The sequence below is a fragment of the Bubalus bubalis genome, chromosome 17, assembly GCF_019923935.1.
Source record: "Bubalus bubalis isolate 160015118507 breed Murrah chromosome 17, NDDB_SH_1, whole genome shotgun sequence".
NCBI classification, from domain to species: Eukaryota; Metazoa; Chordata; class Mammalia; order Artiodactyla; family Bovidae; genus Bubalus; species Bubalus bubalis.
The window spans coordinates 24,162,418-24,187,709 of record NC_059173.1 but is presented as its reverse complement, the minus strand read 5'-3'; the positions used below and the strand labels follow the sequence as shown (position 1 = coordinate 24,187,709).

The window sequence follows — 25,292 nt, the reverse complement described above, 5'->3', positions numbered from 1 at the left end:
ATGTGTTCCCCCTATTCCAGGCTGAGACACAAGCCCTGGGATGGAAAGCATGAGCAGTGTGGGAGAAGCAGCAATCACCAGCTGAACTTGAATCTTGTCAGAATTGCAGCTGGGACTGAACTCTGGGTGGATCCAGGGAATGTGATGCAGGTACCAGAGGTTGTCTGTTCTCCAGGCTGATGTCTGTCCAGAAGATCAGCCACACCCACGTTCCACCCCATCCAGCCCCTCAAGATCTAAAGGGCTTGTACTTCCTCAAGAAGAAGTGGAAGAAGAAGAGACTTCTTCCTCAGCAAAGCTCTACTCCCAGTTCTTACACCCACTGTCCCAATTACACGCAGCCCTGATGGTTCCCCAGAACACTCAGGTCTTCGTATATGATGTTCCTTTTCCCTGGGAACGGCGTTCCTTCTCTGCTTGCAGCACTTCCCCTGACCCCCTAGGATTATTTGTGTATCTGTACTGTTACTGCTCATTCTGTGAATGGCAGCATCACATTAGTGAAGATCAACCTGTTTCTTTCCCCTGAATTCCCTCCCCTCTCTTTTCCCATTTCTAGCAGATCGTGGCCTCAGGAAAGAGATAAGACAGAACACAAAGCTGAACAAACATAAACAAAATAAAAATAAAAGCCTGCAAGCATCTAGATTTTGTGTTCCTCTGCTGAACCCATAGGAAGATGGATCTTTTTACAGCCCCATGGATACTCAGAAACAGTTTGAGGATGCCTGTGCTCCCTGGGAGGCTGGAAGGAGCAGCATGTGCAAGGATGGGACCACATCAGAGGTAACCCATGTGGATTCCAACTGATAACGGGTGCCCCCTAGGAGCTGTGAACAGAACACTTTAAGGCTAGAAGCCCCCTCCCCAAGGCCTTGATAGTAGTTACGTCTTCTAGAAATTAGACTGGGATAATGTTTCACCTCCATAATGAATTGGAAACTGAAAATAGAAATCAAGATGAGTTGTAGAGACACAACATGACCCATCTTGCATAGCCAAGTTTATGGGATCACACTGACCCCTTGTGTAAATTTGCATTTTCAGCTGCAGAAATGTAAAACCACTGAAGGCAATAAGTATACATTTTTCTTCTTTGATCTCTTGGTGCCTCATCCCAGCTGCTCAAGAAGCAGGAGCTCAGCAAAGTGGACTGAATGGATGGTTGCATGAACGGGTGGATGGATGGATGAATGAGTGAGTGGATGCACAGTGGATGAATGGGTGAATGGATGGATGGATGGAGGGTGGATGATTGGATGGATGAATGGATGGGTGAATAAATTGCTAAGTGAATGGATGCATGGATGGATAGAGAGATAAATGGATGGATGAATACATATATGCATGGGTGGATAGATGGATGAATGGATGGATACATGTATGCATGCATGCATGGATAGATGGATGAGTGGACAGATGGATGCATGCATACATGGATGAATGGATAGAAGGATGGATAGATGAACAGCTAGATGGATGCATGAACAGGGCTCTTTTTTCATGGGGATGCTTGCTTCAACACAGCCATAGACCTTGGGTCAAGAGGAGATGCGAAATATTGAGATAACTTGGAGTCAAGAACCGTGGAAACATAAGAAATTACTTTGACAACTTCCAGGAAGCTTTAGAGCAGTGTTTCCTAACCTTTTAGGAGTCATAGACTCCTTTGGGAATAAGTTAATTCTTGCCATAGAAATGCATATACACAGAGTTTTGTGTAGCATTCCAGAGTTAATGAAGTCACACATGGACTCTTTGCGCAGCACTTATATACTAAGTGGTAATAGCCAATGTGCTTATCTGTCTCCCATCCAGGTTGTATACTCTGGAAGGAGCAGTATCTCCTTCAGGGGGTCTATGGCTCCGGTTAAATAACATCCGATGCTGAGCAATGAACTCCTGTGATTGCACTTTCTTTCCCCAGCTTCTAGGAACTACAGATGACTACTCTGGGCCCCATTTTCAGCTTCAACTTGCACTTCTGTTTGGAGGGGCAGCTGGTGAGGGCTGGGCTGAGTGAATTTCTTCCATCTGCTGGGGATAGTGGCAGGGGGCAGTTGGGAGGGGAACACACGAATGGATCTTCTCACTCATGGTCAGAGTGGTTTAAAAGAGTTTACACACTGATTAAGGGTGGAAACCAATTTTCATTGCTGTCCCAGACTTGTCATTAGCATGTAAACACTGTCCTGGATCTGGGCAGGCATTAGCATAATAGCCGAGCAAGAGTTATATCAGTAATCACTTCTTTAATCAATGTTGTAATTTACAGACCATTGACTTTCCTCATTTATTACCTCTCTGAGCTCTGGTGGGAGGGAACCTGGCCGCTCCGGAATATATAAATAATTAAGAGGAACGCCAAGGGTATCAGCCAGCGGGCATGATACAGCCATTGTCACTGTCATTCCTGAAGGTGCCATAAATGTCTGGGGAAGTCGCAGGCTGCATTAATCATCTCCTAAGTGGCTAGCAGTGGGAACCACGGTATCACAAAATGAGCTGGCTCGTCTGCAAAAAAGGAATCCAACCCCACTACGGGAATCTTTGCAGCCCCTCTGATCCATTTCTGGGAATCTCTTAAATTTCTCATTGTGGGTGGGCTGCCTGTTAAGAACACTACCTCCTGGCCCCTGCTAACTGTGACTTTTAAAAATAAACTTATTTAAAAAAACATTTATTTATGTTATTTGGCTGTGCTGGGTCTTCGTGGCTTCACATGGGCTTTCTCTAGCTGCGGCAAGCAGGGGCTATTCTCTAGCTGCAGTGGGAAGGCTTCTCATTATGGTGACCTCTCTCATTGTGGAACACGGCTTCTAGAGCATGGGCTCAGCAGTTGTGGTGCTCGAGGTTAGCCAACCCTCAGCATGTGGGATCTTCCCAGACCAGGGATTGAACCCATGTCCCCTGCATTGGAAGGTGGATTCTTAACCACTGGACCACCAGGGGAGTCCCCACTGTGACATTTAAACTATGCCTTTTGAAAGCATTGGTGGCCACAGAATCAACCAGTCTGCTCTTAAGGACCTTGACGGGCCACCTTGGGTCACAAGTGTTCTGGTTGAGTGGCATATGGTTGGTTGATATCTTCTGTCATTCAGACTTTGGCAACTTCCCAAGGATGTTACCTGCTTCCTAAGGTAGAGGCTGGAGACCACTTTCCATGAGGAAAGCAAAAGATATCTGCTGGTCAGCCACCAACATCCAGTGGGACTTTTGTCTGGATTCCTGCAGCCAAGCAGGTTCTCAAATTTGAGTGAGCATCAGAGAGGGCTTGTCAAGTATCCACAGATGGTTGAGTCTACCCCTAAAGTCTCAGATTGAGCAGGTCTAGGGGGATCCCCACAGTTTTGCTTCTAACAAGTACCTGGGAAATGCTGATGCCTCAAGTCTGAGGACCACAATTAAGATATTCACTCCTTGAAATAATGCAATTGCTCCTTCTATGATTCCATGGCATCATATATATCCCATCTTGGCCTGCTGGAGCTGCTATTACAGAATATCCAGAGGCTGGGGGCTTAAACACCAGACATTTACTTTTCACATTCTGAAGGCTGGTAAGTCCAAGATGAAGGCGCCGGCAGATTCTGTGTCTGCTGAGGACCTGCTTCCTGACTCAAGGATTCTGTCTTCTGTCTGTGTCTACACTTGATGGAAGGGGTGAGGGAGCTCTTTGGAGCATCTTATAAAAGCATTAATTTAGGGACTTCCCTGGTGGTCCAGTGGCTAAGAATCTGCCTGCTAATGCAGGAGATATGGGTTCAATCTCTGGTCCAGGAAGATTCCACATGCCTCAGAGCAACTAAGCCCATGCACCTCAACTACTAAGCCACGCCTTACAGCCTGGGAGTCACAACTAGAGAAAGCTTATGCATCAATGGAGATCCCCCAAAACCTCTGGTTGGGGAACTAAGATCCCACAAACCTCGCAGTAAAAAAATAAAAAACCAAATAACAATCTTTTTTAAAAAGTACTAATTTATTCACGAAAGCTCCACCTTCATGACCTAATCACCTCCCCACCCCCCACTCCTCACGGTTTAAAATCTCAACAGAAGAACTTGGGAGCCACGCAAACATTCACTCCATACCCGTTCCTTTCATTACTGTAGTCATCTGGCTCTGATGCTTTAAATATCGCTGTGTTAATGACTCCCCAAATCCCATCTCCAGATAACAAAGTGCTTATTCAACATCTCTACTTGGCTCTCTAATTAACATCTCCAACTTCATATGTTCAGAAATATAACTCCAGGTATAGGTTTTGTGTCTTAGGAGACTGGGGGTTGCAAACTGAAATCAAGTTCAGATACAGAAAAATGATTTACATTTCTTGTGCACCTGAGTTTGTATACCTGCTCTAGTAACATAAAATGTCAAATGTCCTGCACTGTTCTGATGCCTTCTTTTGCATTTGCTATGTGCTTTCCCCATCATTCTTGCCCTTGGTCCTTTCTGGAGCTCTGGACGGCAATCAGGATCTCATTTTATTTTTATTTTTTAAATATTTATTTTAGGTTGTGTTGGGTCTCAGTTGTGGCATGTGGAATCTTTCATTGTGACCCATGGCTTCTCTCTAGTTGTGGTTTGTGGGCTCAGTAGTTGTAGCACTTTGGCTTGTTTCACAGCATGTGGGGTCTTAGTTCCCCAACTGGGAATCGAACCTGCATCCCCTTCTTGGGAGGCAGATTCTCAACCACTGGACCATCAGGGATGTCCTGCTGCTGCTGCTGCTGCTAAATCGCTTCAGTCATATCTGACTCTGTGAGACCCCAGAGATGGCAGCTCATCAGGCTCCCTGCTGTCCCTGGGATTCTCCAGGCAAGAACACTGGAGTGGGTTGCCATTTCCTTCTCCAATGCATGAAAGTGAAAAGTGAAAGTGAAGTCACTCAGTCGTGTCTGACTCTTAGCGACCCCATGGACTGCAGCCCACCAGGCTCCTCTGTCCATGGGATTTTCCAGGCAAGAGTAGTGGAGTAGGGTGCCATTGCCTTCTCTGAGGGATGTCCTAGGATCCCATTTTAGAGATGAGAAAACTGAGGAGCACTGAGGTTGTAGCTTGCCCAAGGTGGAGAAGAAGATTTATGACAGCTAGTGCAGGACTTGATCAGACTGCTTCTATTCTGTTGTCTGAACAGGTAATACCCTGAGACTATGGCCTTAGAAATCGCCCTTCCTGCCATGCGAATAGGAGAATCTTTTTCATTCATGCAGGCAAGGGGACCAGGGAAAGGGGCCCTGAGACAGGCCACTGGCCCATGGACCAGCTCAGATCCTTTCCATCAGCTGCCCTGGCCCTCCCTCACTCTCTTGGCCCATCCCAAATAAGCCCACTCAGACAGGCTGGAACATTGGACAGGGAATGCTGTATTAGTTTCAGGTGGACAGCAAAGTGATTCTGTTATATATATATACACACACATATATATGTGTGTGTATATATATTCATTTTCAAATTATTTTCCCTTAAAAGTTATTACAAAATAGAGTATAGTTTCCTGTACTATACAGTAGGTACTTGTTGATTACCTATTTTATATTCAGTATTGTGTATATGTTAATCCCAAACTCCTAATTTATCCCTCTCCCCCAACCTTTCCTTCCCTTTTGATAATGATAAGTTTGTTTTCTATGTCTATGGGTTTATGTCTGTTTTGTATAGAAGTTCATTTGTATCTTTTTTTTTTTTTTTTAGGTTTAGGTAGGTTTGTTCCTAGGTATTTTATTCTTTTTGATGAGGTGGCAAATGGGATTGTTTTCCAAATTTTTCTTTCTGATCTTTCATTGTCAGTGTGTAAACATGCAACAGACTGTTGCGTATTTTGTATCCCGTAACCTTGCCAAATTCCTTGACGAGCTCTAGTAGCTTTCTGATAGTGTCGTTAGAGTCTTCTATGACTAGTATCATGTAGTCTGGAAACAATGACAGTTTTACTTCATTTCTAATTTGGAGTCCTTTCATTTCTTTTGCTTCTCCGGTTGCCGTGGCTAGGACTTCTAAAACTATGTTGAATAAAACTGGTGTGAGTGGACATCCTTGTCTTGTTTCCTTTAGATCTTTAATCTAGTGGTTCTCAAGAAGGGGCCATTGCATCCTCCGAGGGCCACTGGACAATCTTTGGAGATCTTTTTGGCTGTTACAGCTAGGGAAGGAGGTTGTCACAATTGGAAGATGAGCGACTGGCATCTAATGACAGACAAGTAACGCTGCTCAACATCCTGACTGTCCTCCAGCACGGCCCCCCGCACAGCGCCAGCCGATCCCAGATGTCAGCACTCAACATCCTGCACTGTCTGTCCTCCAGCACGGCCCCCCGCACAGCGCCAGCCGATCCCAGATGTCAGCAGTGCCTCGGCTGGGAAACCTGGTCTGCAAATTCTCAGAGATACTTTCTCAGGCATTTTTATGTAAAATTGCAACCCCTCCAAGATTCCTGACACTCTTCTTTGCTTTATTTTTCTCTACCATTTATTGCCATTTCATACACTATGCATTTTACCTATTTATTTTGGTTTTTATTTGTCTTCCCTCAACAGAATATGGATGGCAGGGATTTTTGTCTGTTTCATTCACTGTTGTACCCTTAGTGCCTAAAATGGTACCTGGCATATAGCAGACACTCAATAAATGTATGCTGAAAATGAATGAATGAATGAGTCAGAGCATAAGGATATCATTTGCCTTTCATGGTGTTTATAAAATAGCAAATTAGTTATCAGCACTGAAAAACCATTGCATTCAATTTTGTTACCACCCTGAACCCCCAAAGCATTTGCATTTTCTACCTTGGTGTCTGACTGGTCTCATAGGCCAGACTAGAAAATTTGGGGGGAGCTATTGGAAGGGACAACAGGTGGCAGCTGGTCTTGGAGGTGTTGAAAGCCAGCTCCGGAGATGCCCACATCCCACAGCAGGCTGCCCCCCCATTCTGTGCCCGCTTTCTCCCATGCTTTCTCCATCCTACCACCTATCATAGTTAGTGCCCAGATTTATTTATTTATTTTGCTATTATTCTCTTAATTTTAATTATTGCACAATGTCCTCATGGGAAGTATGCAAAGTGTCAACCCCATCCCACCAAGAGCTAGGCTGAGCAATCCTTGACAGGGCAGGCTGCGGGGGTGACTGGGAACTATGCCCTGGGAGACTGTTCGGCAGACTATTTCCTCATGCAAATTACTGGCAACCAATGTGAGGTTCTCTCAATGGGGAATTAAGTGGCCAGAAACTGCCACAACATCTCCAGAGAAGAGTGTTTTCAAGGTAGCCATGGCACGTGCCCTTGCTGAAGAAGGGGCACGCAGGTACCCGGTCCCCTATTCTTCCCCTTAGGGGACCCTCAGGGTTGCCCCTACCACTTCGCCCCAACAACTCACCCATCCACTGCACACACAGGGTACATACACATCCGAGGAGATGGACTCTCATGGGTGATAACCGTTTTATAGCAGCAAAAAATGTTCTCTGAGTGCCTGCAGTAAACCGGGAACCATTTTAAGGGGTCACATGGATCATTTCGTTGACTCCTCACCATGAACACAGGACAGGGCTACATTTTAAGAATCACATCCATATTTCAAATGAAGAAACAAAAGCACAGGGAGGTGATGTAACTTGCCCAAGAACACACAGATGGTAGTTAGTGAGTCAGAATTTAAGCACAGTCAACCCCAGAGCTCTGCTCTTAACCACGGTGCCTACTGGTTTATGGGCTGTTTGAGTTGTTGATTTTGATTCTTATTCCTTTTCTTCTACTGTGAGCAGAAAGACTTTATTTTGCATTGATAGCAGACCTGGCCATGTGGGTAGCTTTGGCAAAGAGAATGCGGAAATGTCGACAGCCAACATATCCAAGCTCAGACTGAAGAGAGCTGTCACGTGTTTATGCCCGCCCTTGTGAACTTTGCCACCAGAGGAACTTAAACCAGCTGAGACCTCTCAGCCCAGCCCTGGAATGAAGCATCTGGACTCCATCACTGCCTGATGTGCAGGGAGGGATCCAGCCCAGCTGAGCCCAGAGACCACCAGACAATCTGCAAATGTACCACCAAGAGAAAATGATCATTCCTTTCAACAAACGAATGTTGGGGTCACTTGTTACGTGGCAGAGCTGACTGAGTTATTCTTCTAAGTGCTGTGGTGAAGAGAACGCTGCCTGTATCATTCAGGAGGCCTCATATTCCTTCCCCTCCACACTCCACTCTCCCTTTATCCCATACCCTTCTCTCCTCCTTAGGCAGTAGAGAGGCCACAGCAGAAGAGCCCATGGTTTTGGGAATTCTCCACATCACAGCTTCTCATCCAGGGGCAGTGACTTCTGCCTGGCCCTCGCTTTGGTCTGGGAGAACTTTCCTTTCTCTGTGTCCTGTTCTCCCACAGAACTTCTGGCTTAATAGCATCTTCCCCACTATCTGTGCTCCCCCTGCAGCTGCCAGACCGAAAGTTTTATGTTTGCAGGAGTCTGCTGCCATTTCAGTGGTTCCTTCACTATGAAAGTGCCTGACACTTACTTTTCTGACATATCTGGAAAAGAAGAACAGGAAAAAGTGGGGGAAGGCAGGGCTAAGCAGTATTTCTGAGACGATGTCCCCGCTTCCCTCCTCTTTGCTTCCTGCTCCTCACTCAAGGATGGCCAAACAGAAATATGTTCTGTGATAAATCACACTTTTTCCAGCTGACAGTGCAAAATGCTGCCAGGACTTGGGAGATGCTGAGTGCTTCTCAGCTCAGGACTCCTGTCCACCATGGATCTGGTGGTGCTGGGTGGGAACTGGCCCATGTAGGCCAACTGGGCAGCAGGACCCTCACCACGGCGGTCAAGCCCAGAGGAAGCTGAATTTCCTCGCTAGAGGCTCCAAATGCGTGGCCAGGCTTGCACTGGAGTCAGGGCTGACCCCTCACTATTCTTCATCTGAAAGTGAAAGTGGATCAGTTGTGTCCAACTCTTTGTGACCCATGGACTATAGTCCATGGAATTCTCCAGGCCAGAATACTGGAGGCTCAGCTGGTAAAGAATCTGCCTGCAGTGCGGGAGACCTGGGTTTGATCCCAGGGTTGGGAAGATTCCCTGCAGAAGGGAAAGGCTACCCAGTCCAATATTGTGGCCTGGAGAATTCCATGGACTGTATAGTGCACGGGGTCACACAGAGTCGGACACGACTGAGCGACTTTCACATTCTTCAGCTAGCACACGAGGATTCCTTCTTTTTACAGTTACTTAGTGTATTGCTATTACGCAGCAGGCATTTTCTCAGGCACTGGAGATGTAGACGTGAGTGATAAGGAGACTTTAAGGATGTTCTGATATGGGGAGTGTTGGGTAGATGATAACAAGTCAATAAGAAGACACCTGTGGGCAATAAATACCATGAGAAAAATAAAAGAAGGGAACAAGAGAGGGAGGATTCCAACTATCAAGAAGGCGGCAGCCTTGTGAGATTTGGGGGAGAAATTTCCAGGCAGATGTTCTTATCTTCCTTATCTAGCATTTCTTAAGTGCCTGCTGTGTGTCAGATTCTGTGCTAAGAGGACATTAAGGACAGACTCCTTTTGTCCTCACACAAACCATTTAACAGAGGAGGAAACCAAGGCACAGAGAGGTTGGTTAACTTGTCCAAGGTCACACAGCCAATCGTATTGGACTTGGATCTGAAAGCAGTTCTTGAGCTCCGGAAACTTTCCCTTAAAAAAACAACTTTGTCAATTTAGTTGGTGGAAAGTTATCTCAGTGCTTCTATTTTAGAATTAACAAGAAAGTTCTTGCGGTTTGTGATCAAGTCTTCTTTTTTCCTGTGACCTTCTGCAATTCCCAGACACTAGTAGACAAGAATTTTACTAAACTGTCTTTCTTTCCTTCTCTTTTTAAAAGTTTGTCTCATATAATTATGCTCAATAACTTGTGTAAGTTCAGGGACCCGTCTTCATCACCTCACCATCTTCATTATATGGTAAAAGGAAAATCAGAGGCAGCGTAATTTTTTGGAAGAAAAAAAATCCTTTGATTTTTTTTAAACATCTCTATTGAGATATCTTTGACATATCAAAATGTATCCATTTAAGATGTACGACTTGATGCTTTGATACATGTATCCACTGTGAAAAGACTGCCATAATCTACACTAAACAATGTATCTATCTCTTGACATAGTGATCATTGTGGGTGTGTACAGTGCATTGAGAAGATTTAATTTAGAATCTATCCCCTTAGCAAATTTCAAGTGTCGAGTACAATAAGCCCTGGTCCTTCACTGCTCTCTTACAATGTGCAAAGACCCTAAGGTAGGAATATTTTGACCTTTTGCAGAAACAAAAGGAAGGTTGGTAAACACAAAGCTAGAGAAGTGGGCTAGGGTGTGCTGGGCAGGGAGAGAATGGCATCCCAAATTTGCCAGGAGAATTAAACTGAAAACCCACAAATACAGGGAATTAGCCCAGTGTCTGGCACATACAGGCAGACACACCACACAGGTGCCTGGCAGATTTGGGTAAGTGGATTGTATTAGCCCTGGAAGTCTGTAGATAAGGGGCTTTCATTTTTTTCATGCTTTGAAGCATGGGGAGAAGCTTCCAGAATGCCGAACTTATATAGCACTGTCTTTCCTGTGTGTGCACATCTCTCTCTAGTACCTTGTGCCCTGGGCCACCTGTTGTGCCATCAACCCGGCTCTTTGCCTAACGATGTCACTTGAGATCCTAAAGTCCTGGTACCCAAGATGCAAGGTCCAGGGCTGTCCTGCTGAGGGGACTGAGTGCCTCATGGCTTCTCTTTGAACCTCTAGACTCAGAAGAGCTTCCCCACTAGAGAAGGCTTATTTCAAAAGCCGCAGCTGCCACCTGAACACTGGAGCAGAGTGAGGAAGAAAGGGCTTAATTATAGAGGAAACCAGGCAGCAAGGATGGGTGTGATCAGCCATGCAGGTTGAAACGGGAGTTTGGGGAGGGATGTTGCTAAAGCCCCAGGACCATGTCTGCTGGTCGTGACCATACCTGTCTTCCCTCAAGAGCTCAGGGGATCTGGTGAAGCTGGAAGGATGAGTCTGAGTTTCCAGCAAGTCCCTTACATTGTTACAAGTCACGTATTTTCTCCTCCTTTTCATTTTTTTTTTTCTGATCTGGAATCATTCCATGACAGCCTTCTACACGCTATGGTGTCAATTTCCTTGTCAATTATCCTTATGCCTTCAATAACCAATCATGGGACGCCTGTCCTCCTGGGAGAGCTCAGGGCAGAGTCTTACTGGGAGAGTTTAGACTCTTCCACTTCATGTCCTTTGCCTCCATCAGAGCCGATCACTGCTTTAGCTAATGTCAATCTGTTCATGGCTTGGTTGACATTAGGCCTTTTCCCTAACCCAGGCCAAGTTGAGAAAGGCCCCGGGACAGGAGGACAGGGAAAGGGTGGGTAGCTAAGAACAAGAGGTGGGAGGGGAGGAGCCTCTACTCCAGGCACCCAGTTCTCTTCCCTGTGGCCCCTGCCCTAGTTGCATTTGAGAACCCTCCCCTCCCCAACATCAGTCCAGAGGTTTGGGTGAAGTTCCACCTCCAGCCTCCAAATTAAGGTCATGTGACCACGACCTAAGCCAATCAGAGCTTCACGTTTCTCTGGCCACAAATGATTGGCTCAGGGGTGAACGCATGACTTAAGCTGGTACAGTCAGAGGGAATCTCAGGAATTTTTCAGGCAAGGCTGAAACACGTAAAATGTAAAATATTTCATGCCAGACTGCTACATGTAAAGAGATGGTTTGCAGCCGCATTTGGACAGTACAGCTCATCCAAGATTTCAGTCAGTACAGGTACAGAATACTGAACCAGAGACAGGCAGAAGTGAAACACTGATTGATGACCTCATTTGAGCTCCTGGATTCAGCCATTCCTGAAGACAGATTTCTTACTGTACAAATATAGAAGCCCTTAAACTTCCTTTTTTGGGGTTTAATTCAGTTTGGGTCACTTTATCTGTTAACCAATAACATATTCTCAGATAAAAGAGGCAAGATCTGCTGGACCAGGCCAGACCCATCTGTGTGTATCTCTGTCCTTAAGCATCTCAGCAAGAATGACAAGATAAACAGGTAAAAAGGCACAGGTGTCATTAAGCTGACACCGCATGGTGACTATTAATCCTCTGAGAGCTCAGAAACTGACAGGGAAAGAAAAATGAGAGTAAATCAGAAGTAATTTAATAGAATTTTAGATCAGATTCAGTGGACAGTTATTTTTACTGCCCAAAACACAATCATCTTATTTTCTGTATCAGTTTTTCAGGTATTTTTCAGGGGAATCTCCCTAGGTCTTCATGCTCAGTTCATGTACTTCAAGGGTCTTGACACCAGCTATACAGTGGGCCATACCCCTAACACATCACACTGCCCTGGCCACAGGGGTTGGTCCAGGGATGGTCATGCGATTCTTGTTGAGCCCAATAACAGGAAGTCCCAGGATTTTTGATGGAGGGAAAGTAGCATCTCATTTCTGCTGGACTTGGATCTGAGAAGCGGTGGATGTATAGCCTCTGAAACCACTTCTGGAGAGTCCAAGGCTAGGACTTCCTTGGAGGTCCAGTGGTTAAGAATCTGCCTTGCAATGCAGGGGACATGGGTTTGATCCCTGATTGGGGAACTAAGATCCCACATGCCACATGCCAACTAAGCCTGAACTACGACTAGACAGTACGTGCGTGGCACGAGAAAGATCCCGTGTGACATAACAGAGATCCTGTGTGCCGCAACGAACACCTGACGCAGCCAAAGAAACAAAAAAGAAAAAAGAGAGAGAGAGAAAGGAGTGCTTGGCTTGATAGTGAAAGAAACAGAGTCAAATGCAGAGCTCAGAGGTGCAGAGAAATTGATTTCTGAATCCATTTGTGTCTGAAGCCTGCAGTGCCCCCAGACTTCCCATTTATAAGCCAATTTCTCCCTTTACTTATTAAGTCAACTGGAGAGTTTTCATCATTCAACAAGCACATCATCCTTGATAAAGATATGATGGGCCATTGGGAAGTTGACATACAATGCTGTCTGAGACAGAATCTTTTCAATTAGATGGATTTCAATAGAGAGGTCAATGAGGGGTAAAAATTTTAGTATCTGGCAGGAGCAAAAGCAGACACAGGGGAGAAGTGTTTTCCAGATCTAAATCTCCACCAAAGCAAATGAATTCTCTACCCTGTGCTTCCTGGAGCTGGCCAGAAACTTTTCTTCAAGGCAAGGGCTGTACATCCCCAGATGCAGGATTTCTGGGGCTTGACAACCTCTCTTCCCAATTAAGTAAATCTAGATGGAGCCTCCCTTGGCTCAAGTGAAGTCTGACTCATGAATAAATGGTCTTATCTTTTGCAAAAGTCTTTTATTAGAACATAGCATTCTTGGGAGCTTAAGACAGAGTATTAGACCAACCTGTTCTTTCTTGGCCAGCCCAGTCATCCACTTCTGCCTAGCCACCTCTCCTAGGGACGAACATTTGGCTTAGCTCCTACTGGCTGGAGGTTCTGGGTCTGTGCTTGTTGAATAACATCTGGGTTGATAGAGATGCCCAACACCTGGGCCGTCCAATGCCCTACCTATGTGCCATCCAACATGGTAACCATGAGTCACCTGTGTGGCCAGTCACACCCTCTCTGAGTGTGACAACCACAAATGTCTCCAAACATTGCCAAATGTTCCCTGGCAAAGGATGCGATCCTCCTACGGAGAGAACTCCTGCTCTATCTGGATAGTAAGAAGAGCTAACTGAATGTATTGCCCTACATGCTTTATTTCTATGTGTTCTCTGCATGTGTTCAGTAACTTCACTTGTGTCCGACTTTTTGTGACCCTATGTTAAAACTCAGGATTCCCAGGTGGTGCTAGTGGTATGCCAGTGGAGGTAGACGTAAGAGACACAAGTTCTATCCGTGGGTCGGGAAGATCCCCTGGAGAAGGAAATGGCAAGCCACTCCAGTATTCTTGACTGGAGAATCCCATAGACAGAGGTGGGTTACAGTCCATGGGGTTTCAAGGAGTCGGACACCACTGAGCGACTTAGCACACATGTTAAAACTTGCAGCAATCTTAGGAGGTTGCTATAAGTATGTACCCATTTTATAAATGAATAAACTAAGGCTTGAAGATCTTACAGAATGCTAGCTCTCAGATGTGCTATTTCAACTGTACTTTGCATCCCAGCTGGAGGGAGTTCTTAAAATTTTTTAAATTTATTTACTTGTGGTTTCGCTGTGTCTTCATTGCTGTGCGAGGGCTTTCTCGAGTTGCACTGAGTGGGGGTGACTCTCTGGTTGTGGTGGTCAGGCTTCTCATTGTGGTGGCTTCTCTTCTTGCAGAGCACAGGCTCTAGAGTAGTTGTGGCACTCGGGCTAATTGCTCTGGGGCATGTAGGATCTTCCCGGATCAGGGATCAAACCTGTGTCCCCTGCATTGGCAGGTGGATTCTTAACCACTGGACCACCAGGGAAGCCCCAGCTGGAGGGAATTCTGATGCTAGAAGAAACTTTCATGAAAGGAGCTTCCTTGCTTTACACTGGAGACCCCTGGCCCAGAAGGAGGCATGGCTGGGCAATGTCACTCAGCCTAGCCTGACACCCGGGACTCCTTTGTTTTTCTTGATTTTCTTTCATTCTTAGAACCAACTGGCTCTTGAGGATAAAGACCTTTCGATGTTTCTTCCGGAGCCTGTATGATACAAGATGCATGAATAAGGAACTCTCTTCCCTTCTTTGGAAAAGGCATACCCATTTTCCTTCTGGGCAAAGGGTTGCCACTCACAGTGGTTATCAATCTCATGACTCTTTAAAAACTTCAGGCTGTTATTAAGGAACTTAGCTCTCTCAAGGACTCAGAACTTGTGGGATCAATAGTAAATTCAGCAGGGATAAAGCTTTGTGCTGAAGGGAGCCAGTGTACCAGGAAAAATAAGACTATTGCTTATGCGCGATTGCTTTCCAAGTATTGGAACTAAGGTGGACTCCTTTGGTCAGCAGGGGAAAGACGGTGCTGCTGGTTGCTCATGCGTATTATTTTTGGTTCTGCACTGGGATCCATTAGGGAGTTGCCAGGTGGTGCTAGTGGTAAAGAACCTGCCTGCCAATGTAGGGGATGCAAGAGATGTGGGTTCGATCCCTGGGTCTGGAAGATCCCCTGGAGGAGGGCATGGCAACTCACTCCAGTATTCTTGCCTGGAGAATCCCATGGACAGAGGGGCCTGGCGGGTTACAGTCCATGGGGTCTCAGAGAGTCAGACATGACTGAAGCAACTTAGCACACACATATGGGATCCGTTAGCTGGAACCATGCCCTAGAGGGTAAACAGGCTGCACTGAAAATTCATTAAATGTGCTTTTAAAAGGATGCTTTAAACTCAGCATTCCTATCCTGTCATGGGGGGGTGCCTACCCCCTGTGGCCTCAGGAGCTTCAGAGAAAAGACATGCAGGGCTGCAGACCAGTATAGAGGTCACCCAGGAAGCAGAAGGTGGTGTTTCCTAGAGTCAGCCTGGTTAAGATGAGTGGGTTTGTAGAGCACTGTGAAAACCAGGGACACAGTGTCAATAGCAGGCACCAATGGGACTTCCTTGATGGTCCAATGGTTAAGAATCTGCCTGCCAATGCAGGGGACACTTGTTTGATCCCTGGTCTGGGAAGATCCCACAAGTCATGTCCCCCTACTACTGAGCCTGTGCTCTAGAGCCCACGTGCCGCAGTCACTGAGCCCATGGGCCCTAGAGCCCATGAGCTGCAACAAGAGAAGCCACCACGATGAGAAGCCTGAACACCACAACTAGAGAGCCGCCCCCGCTCACTGCAACTTGAGAGAGTCCTCATGCAGCAACGAAGTGAAGCCAAAAATGAATAATTAAATATTTAAAAAAAATTTTATTTAAGAGAAACCAAGCAGGCACTGACAGTCATTATTTTCTCTGCTAACTGGCCTGAATATCTCCTCCTTGGAGGCCACCCTATCTAGAGTCATCCTTTACCACAAGGCCACATCCTGGCACAACATGCATCGCATTTCCTTTTCGGTCCTCATCTCCACATGAAATATACACTTATCTGCTACTGTCCACTCCCTCCATCACTAGAATGCCAGGCTCCATGAGAAGGGGGTGGGGAGGGCATGTTCTATTTCTTGTTGAGTACCCAGTACCAGAATGGTCCTTAGTAAAAGGCCAATGCATCTTTGTTGAATGAATCATTAAGTGGTTGTATAAAATACTGTATGTCGTTGAATCTGAGATACTATTACTTCATGAACCACGAGTAAGAAAATCTGTGCAAATTAACCTGTGCAGTGCCATCCATGCAAGGCTCATCTTTATTCCAAGGATGTTCAAGTGTGGACAAATATTTATAGCAGGAGTCCCGAACCTCGGGGATCTAATGCCTAAAGATCTGAGGGTGTGTGTGTGTGTGTGTGTGTGTGTTAGCGCTCAGTCATGTTCGACTCTCTGTGACCCCATGGGGTGTTGCCCACCAGGCTCCTTGGTCCATGTGATTTTCAAGGCAAGAATACTGGAGTGGCTTGCCATTTCCTTCTCCAGGGGATCTTCCTGAGCCAGGGATCAAACCTGGGTCTCCTGGAGCTGATGTAATAATATTATAAATAAAGTGCACAATAAATGTAGTGTGCATGAATCACCCTGAAACCATTTCTCCCACCTCCCTGGTCGGTGGAAAAATTGTCTTTCAGGAAACCAGGCCCTAGGGCCAGAAAGTTTGGGGGCCGCTGTTTATAGCAAGGACTCTATGATGATGATTACGTAGGTGTTGGAAGTGCTTCTCCCCCTTATGTGTTTTCTCTCCTTGTGCTTTTCTCTCCTGGGCTTCTGTTGGGCACGTGGTTGCCCTTCTCTGGGCTGTTGCTTTTTCATTTCTTGCACGCAAATCAACACAGATGCTGATGTTTGCAGGTCTTTCCACTCACACGCTATTACTCCTATTGACCTAAACCCCAAACACACTACAGACCAGACCCCTTGTCACTCGCTGCTCCTTTATGTCCCTCACTGGTGAAGCTTCATTTCCCAAATGCCCACCAGACAGGGATATTCAAGAAACACTGCAAGGTGAGAGAGAGGAAGAAGCAGAAATGTGCATGTGATATGACCCCACCTCTGCAAAACAGGTGACACAGTTGGTAAAGAATCCGCCTGCCAATGTAGGAGACTCAGGAGATGTGGGTTTGACCCCTGGGTCGGGAAGATACCCTGGAGGAAGAAATGGCAACTCACTCCAGTACTCTTGCCTGGAAATCCCATGGAGAGAGGAGCCTGGTGGGCTACAGTCCATGGGGTCGGAAAGAATTGGACTTGACTGAGCAAACATACACAAATGCTGCAAACAAGCCAAGACAGAAAAACCCCTTATACATGTGCATTTACACACACACCTTGACATGTATGTGTTTATGATTGTATGAGCATGAAGAAAGGTATAGAACGAGATCAGGTGGGTAATTAACATGGATTACCTGAGGGCTGGAAAGGTATGCCATAGCATGTGTGTGTCTGTGTCTGTGTGTGTATCTGTAGATCTCCCAATTTAATTCAGATTTTTTTCCTTTTTGGTTTACAATATTGTGTGAGTTTCAGGTGTATAGCAAAGTGATTGTTATACATTTATATATATATATGTATATGAAATCTTTTCTTTATCAGATTATTTTCCATTATAGGTTACTACAAGATATTGAATATAGCTCTCTGTGCTATACAGCAGGTCCTTATTTATCTATTTTATATATAGTAGTGGGTCTCTGTTAATCCTGAACTTCTCATTTATCCCTCCCCTCTTTCCCCTTTGGTAACCATAAATTTGTCTTCTATATCTGTGAGTCTATTTCTGTTTTGTAAATAAGTTCATTTGATTTGCCTAATTAAAAAGTCCATGGTAAAAAATAGTTTGTATGATATGATCCCGTTCTTGTAAAATAAGATCTCTCTCTAGATGATTATCCATAAAGTGTCAAAAGAGATTACATACAAAATGATCGCCAAACTTTCAGCAAGAGACCACATACTGTATGATTCCATTTACGTGAAATGCCCCCCAAAGGGCAAATCTACAGAGACAGAAAGTAGATTAGTGGTTGCCCAGGGCTAGGGGTGGGAATGGGGATTAACAGCAAATGGGGTGACAAAAATATTCCAAAACTGGGTCATGGCAATGGTTACCCAACTCAGTCAATCTCCTAAAATGTCACTGAATCATGCACTGGGAGTAAGCTGCAACCCATGCTAATTTTTTAATAACACTGTGCCTGCCACAAAAATATATCTGTAGGCAGCCAGTCTGTAACCCTTGGCTTACCTAATAGGGTCGTCAAGGGGATTACCCAACTCAGAGTTAAGCCCTTTACTTGAAAAATGAAACTCCTGAATCCTCACAATAACCTTTGAATTAGATACCAGATTGTCTCTCAGGGAGATTGCAAATCAGTGATGGTAGAGGTTTAGACCAAGTCATGTCCGACCCTTGTGACCCCATGGACTGTATCCCACCAGGGTTCTCTGTCCATGGGATTTCCTAGGCAAGAATACTGGAGAGGATTGCCGTTCCCTTCTCCAGGGGATCTTCCCTACCCAGGGATCAAACCTGCATCTCCTGCACTGCAGGCAGATTCTTTACTGCTAAGCCACCAGGGAAGCTGCAAATCAGTAATAAAGACCAATGATCAGCAAGGACCTAGTACATGACCATGACTGGGGGGAGGGGGCGGGCCTCTAGATCCCAAACCACGTACCTCTCCCCTGCCCCTCCTCCCAAAGTTACTTTTCAGCCACTGGAAAGAGCATTGCTTGTCCAGCCACAAGCAAAGGAGGTATCCCTCAGGGTAGTGGTTCTCAGCAGGGGTGATTTTGCCTGCTAGGGGACATTTAATAATGTCTGGAGACATGTTTGTTTGTCACAACTCGGAGTGCTAAGGAGAAGTCAAAGAGGCTTCTACACATCCTGCAATGCACGGGACAGTCCCCATAACAAAGAATTAGCCAGCACAAAATAGTAAGAGTGGTAGGGCTGCAAATCCTGTCTCTGAACTTGGGACTTTGCTGTTCAACACAGCAGCCACGAGCTGCACGTGGCTCTGGGCCACTTGAAATTGGGCTCAGATGGAGGTGTGCTGTGTCAAACATATACTGGATTTGAAAGTTGTTGCTGTTTAGTTGCTAAACTGTGTCTGACTCTTTGTGACCCTGTGAACTATAGCATGCCAGGCTTCCCTGTGTTTCACTATGTCCCGGAGCTTGCTCGAACTCATGTCCATTGGGGATTCCCTTAATAGCTCAGTTGGTAAAGAATCCGCCTGCAATGGAGGAGACCTTGGTTCAATTGCAGGGTTGGGAAGATCCGCTGGAGAAGGGATAAGCTACCTACTCCAGGACTGTTGGGCTTCCCTTGTGGCTCAGCTGGTAAAGACTCTGCCTGCAATGTGGGAGACCTGGGTTTGATCACTGGGTTGGGAAAATTCCCTGGAGAAGGGAAAAGCTAAACTTTCCAGTTTTCTGGCCTGGAGAATTCCATGGACTGTAAAGTCCGTGGGGTGGCAGAGTCGGAGACGACTGAGCGACTCGCACTTTCATTTTTCACATGTCCACTGAGTCGGTGATCAGATTTAGTGCCCAAAATGTGAACTGTCATATTAATAATTTTCACATGGACTACCTGTTGAAATGACAATATTTTAAATATAATGGGTTAGACACATGCATTAAAAATCAAATTCACCTGTTTCGTTTTACTTTTTTTTGAATGTGACAACTAGCGAATCTAAATTGCTTATGTGGCCCATGTATATTTCTATTGGTCAGTGTTGTTTAGAACTTCGACCACTTCCTTTTCTCCTCCCACAGGCTTTCGGGGTCTTCTGTAAAGCACTTTGGGACCAGGGTTACCATCAGGTCATAAACCACTGTTGGGTGAATTAGAAAAAAGCATCTCTTCTTTGAGACAGTACCTCCCACAGTCAAAAAATGGTCACAGCATATTGCTGGGATGCTTTACTGCCACCTACTGGAAGGTTTGTGTAACAATTTAGACATCCGTGAACGTGGCATCCGGAGCAGGGAACAATCTCAACAAAGCTGGGCTGCACGTGTTCGTTTTAGGGGTGGGGCTTGCAGCGAAGGACTTTCGCACTCCAATCCTCCCCTTCCGTGGTCTGTAAGGTTCTCTTCCATGCAAACACGTTGTTTTTAACTCCAGAGAGAAGACTGATTGCTACTTGTCAGACTCGATTTGGGGGGGGGAGGGGCAGGTGAGGCGGGAAACATTATCTGGATGCTTTCTCTTGGATATGTGTATATATATATTTTCTGGATATGTTTCTATTGATTTCAAAAAATACACAGAAAGACCAAATGCTTAATTTCTGGCTTCAAAAAGCCCTCACTGTCTTATTCTTTGAGCAAGCATTGTGGGTGCGTGATCATGGTAAATGGTAGGAGAGATCAAAAAGTAGGGTCCTTGCCTCAAGACAGTCTCAATTTATCCACCCAACTTACCTCCTAGTAACCATAAGCTTGATTTATACATCGGTGACTCTATTTATGTTTTGTAGATAAGTTCATTTGTATCTTTCTTTAGATTTCACATATAAGCGATGTCATGTGATACTTGTCTTTTTCTGTCTGACTTACTTCACTTGGTGTGACTATCTCTAGGTCCATCCATGTTGCTGCAAATGGCGTTATTTCATTCTTTTCATATGGCTGAGTAATGTCCTATTCTATACGTACCACATCTTCTTTATCCATTCATTGGTTGATGGACTTTTAGGACCTGGCTTCCATGTCCTGGCTATTGTAAATAATGCTGCAATGAACACTGGGGTACTATATATACAACAGATAACTAACAAAGACCTGCTGTCTAGCACAGGGAACTCTACTCAACACTGTAGAATGACCTATATGGGTGAAGAATATGGAAAAAAATAGATATATGTATGCTGCTGCTGCTGCTGCTGCTAAGTCGCTTCAGTCGTGTCTGACTCTGTGTGACCCCATAGACGGCAGCCCACCAGGCCCTGCCATCCCTGGGATTCTCCAGGCAAGAACACTGGAGTGGGTTGCCATTTCCTCCTCCAATGCATGAAAGTGAAAAGTGAAAGTGAAGTCGCTCAGTTGTGTCTGACTCTTAGTGACCCCATGGACTGCAGCCTACCAGGCTCCTCCATCCATGAGATTTTCCAGGCAAGAGTACTGGAGTGGGTTGCCATTGCCTTCTCTGAGATATATGTATGAAGTCAAGTGAAGTCGCTCAGTTGTGTCCGACTCTTTGAGACCCCATGGACTGTAGCCTACCAGGCTCCTTGGTCCATGGGATTTTCCAGGCAAGAGTACTGGAGTGGGTTGCCATTGCCTTCTCCAGGAGATCTTCCCGACCCAGGGATCGAACCCGGGTCTTCCGCATTGTAGGCAGACGCTTTACCGTCTGAGCTACCAGGGAAGTACAGGTATAACCAAATCACTTTGTTGTACACCTGAAACTAACACAACATTGTAAATCAACTGTACTCCAATAAAATTTTTAAAAAGGTAGTGTCTAAGGCAGGGATTCTCCAGGAAAACTTTCTTTTGGCAGGACAAAATGGTAACTTTTCTTTTATTTTTATTTAAAAAATCAAAAAAGATTTTTTTTAATGGTAACTATCTTAGACCAGCAGACGACATAGTCTCCATGGAAACTTACTCAAAAGCAGCCACAGACAATATAGAGACAGATTTGAAAGAATGAAATTTTGCCATTTGCGTCAACGTGGATGGACTTGGAGGACCTTATGCTAAGTGCTGCGATTCATGGGGTCGCAAAGAGTCGGACACGACTGAGTGACTGATCTGATCTGATCTGATCTGATGCTAAGTGCAATACAGCAGACAGAGAAAGACAAATACTGTATGATATCACTTATATGTGAAATCTAAAAACTACAACAAATTAGTAAATAAAACAAAAAATAAGCAGATTTGCAGACAGAGAACAAGCCAGTGGTTACCAGTGGGGGCAGGGGTAATAGGGGTAGTGGGACAAAAGGATTATTATGGGATTATATGAAATCATGAGTGTGAAACTTTTGAAAACTGCAAAATATTATAGAATTTAAAGAATATTCTCTTCAAAAATTATTTAAAAAAAAGAAATAGATTTGAGTGGTCATGTTTCAAAGAAACTTATTTACAAAGCTGGTGGTAGGCTGAATTTGACCCAGAGTTCATAATTTGCCTCATGGAACAGCGGTTTCAACGGCTGCCCCATGGTTCAGACGCACGCGGCTGGTGTGTTTTATATTTTATTTTTTGCCCATTGTAGTTTTCTTTTTTATTACATTTGTTGCCAACATTGAAAAACAGATGACTTTTACGAAATTTGAGGCATCTCTTGAAGGTGTACCAATCCTGAACTCACATTTATACACGGCCATAATGCTTTGTGACCCCATGGACTGTAGCCTGCCAGGCTCCTCCATCCATGGGATTTTCCAGGCAAGAGTACTGAAGTGGGTTGTCATTTCCTTCTCCAGGTGATCTTCCCAACCCAGGAATTGAACCCAGGTCTGAGCCACCAGGGAAGCCCCCTATAACTGGCAGGAGTTGACCATGGCTGCCCTTCCAGAAATGGGCTTGTCTGATTTACCACTTTGCTCACTTAAATCACCCGCTTGGTTACTGTAGGTACTTGGGTCTGACTTATGGTCCACAGCACCCTTGATGACAACAAGGCTGGCATGATGTCAAATTAAGAGATGGAAACGGGAAAGTTTAGTGAAGCCAGAAAGGTTGTGAACACAAACGAACTCACCAGACCTCTTATTTCACCAGGCTAACTTCTCTTGGTGAACAAGACGCCCCCACGAAGTTTCCACCAGCTCAATCCAGATGACTAATGGAACACTTACTTTACACATTTTTTTTTTTTTCTGGCTGCACCACCTGGCTTGCAGGATCTTAGTTCCCCAACCAGGGATTGAACCCGAGCCCTGGCAATGAAAGTGCTGAGTCCTAACCCCTTGACTGCCAGGAACCTCCCTGGAATCACTTACTTTGATGACCTCCTCATCTGTGGACTTGCATTCCACGGACTCTGAGATATCTGTCACGATACTGTTCTCCTCCACCGTGACCACCTTGATGGGCATGGCAACTGTCTTTCCCGTGAGGATGGCGGTGTTCAGGATCTCAGTGTCCTGCGGGAAGAACGAGACATACCTGGGTCAAGGGAGCTATTTGGTTCTCTTGGAGACTAGGGGAAGCCTTCCACGGTGTGCGCCTCTCCTCGTTTAGGCAAGACATGGCCACAGTTACCTTAGGAACCTGGGCAAAAGGGTTATAGGTGTCCTGCTTGCTAGACAGAAGATCATCTTAAGGTCAAGGACTCTATGTGCTGACCTGAGTGGCAAGTTCAAATTGTGTATTTTGGAGTTTTTTAGAGGAGTCAAATTTGTGGTTTAAAAACTTGATTTAAAAATGAATGTTCAACAGTCTTATGGACACAGTGGGGCAGCAGGTGGGGTACGAATTGAGAGGGTATCATTGAAACATATATATTACCATATATAAAGTAGATAGCTAATGGGAAGTTACTGTATAACACAGGGAGCTCAGCCCGGTGCTCTGTGACAACCTAGAGGAGTGGGATGGGAGGTGGCTGGGATGGAGGGTGGGTGGGATGAAGGGGTGTTTCCCAGGTGACTCCATAGCTAAAGAATCCACCTGCAATGCAGGAGACACAGGTTCAATTCCTGGATCAGAAAGATACCCTGGAGCAGGGCATGGCAACCCACTCCAATATTCTTGCCTGGAGAATCCTGTGGACAGAGGAGCCTGGTGGGTTACAGTCCACAGGGTTGCAAAGAGTCGGACATGACTGAAGTGATGAAGCATGCATGCATGGGTGATTCCTGTTGATGTATGGCAGAAACCAACACAACAGTGTAAAGCAATTATCCTCCAATTAAAAATAAATTTAAAAAACAAAATAAAAATGAACGTTCAAAACAGAATCTGCAAGGCACAGCATGGGGATTTTTAGTATACTTGCTCATTTCTTGTTACTTCTGGGTGAATTGTCTCATTGTAATAAAGCCTGTCCTCTTTGTAGCCTATTCTCACAAACAAGTTAAATTTTTGTTTGATCAGATCCAGGTGCAAAATCTCATGATAGATTTGTAGAAAAAATCTGGGATGGCAAGAAGCACAAACGCAGCCGCAAGGAGAGCTACTCCGTGTACGTGTACAAGGTGCTGAAGCAAGTCCATCCAGACACCGGCATCTCGTCCAAGGCCATGGGAATCATGAACTCCTTCGTCAACGACATTTTCAAGCACATCGCTGGCGAGGCATCGTGCCTGGCTCATTACAACAAGTGCTCGACTATCACATCCAGGGAGATCCAGACCACTGTGCGCTTGCTGCTATCTGGGGAGCTGGCTAAGCACGCTGTGTCCGAGGGCACTAAGGCTGTCACCAAGTATACCAGCTCCAAGTAAAAATAATATGCCTAGCCGCTGTTAAAGGAGAAGGCAATGGCACCCCACTCCAGTACTCTTGCCTGGAAAATCCCATGGACGGAGGGTCTGGTGGGCTGTAGTCCATGGGGTCGCTAAGAGTCGGACATGACTGAGTGACTTCACTTTCCCTTTAGAAAGATAACCTGGTGCTAGGTGTTTCACAATCTACTTTTAGTTTATTTGTGATTGTCTTCCTAGTTTTCAACCATGACAATAAAAAAAAATATGCATCCTTTTTCTCTGTTGCAGAGACCAAGTAAAAGGCACACATCGGTGAGGTTTCAGTTGTAAGCAACAGAAGTTGCCTGGCTACTTTGTGCAGGAAAGTACTGTGGAAGGTGGAATCACCAAGATGCCCGTGTTCCAGTCTCCAGAACCTGTATGTCTGTTGCCTTATATGGTAAAAGGGACTTTGCAGTTATGATGAAGGATCTTGGGCTTACATGGTGGTTCAGCTAGTAAAGAACCTGCCTGCCAATGCAGGAGCCTGCCAGGCTCCTCTGTCCCTGGGTTTCCAGGCAAGAATACTGGAGTGGGTTGCCATGCCCTCCTCCAGGGGATCTTCCCCACCTGGGAATCGAACCCTCATCTCTTGCATCTCCTGCATTGACAGGCAGGTTCTTTACTCCTGAGCCAGCGGGGAAGCCCCAGATATTCACTACAAGAGCAATCAAAGAGTTGGGTAATTTTTACCCCAAATGCCCATCATCACTGCTACATCTTGGCAACTGGCTTCCTTGCTTTGTGTAGCACACCAGTCTTCTCTTGTTGCCCCACTGTGGC

At 45.4% G+C, this 25,292-nt stretch overlaps 1 protein-coding gene across 1 annotated transcript in view; it reads right to left on the bottom strand.

Moving 5' to 3' along the window:
* The window catches only part of TMEM132C (transmembrane protein 132C), a 446,846-nt gene that overhangs the window by 15,652 nt on the left and 405,902 nt on the right, over positions 1-25,292 (bottom strand). The window contains exon 5 of the mRNA XM_025267822.3: positions 23,043-23,186. Within this exon, the coding sequence (XP_025123607.3) occupies positions 23,043-23,186 (144 nt within the window). The remainder of the gene's footprint in view (positions 1-23,042; positions 23,187-25,292) is intronic.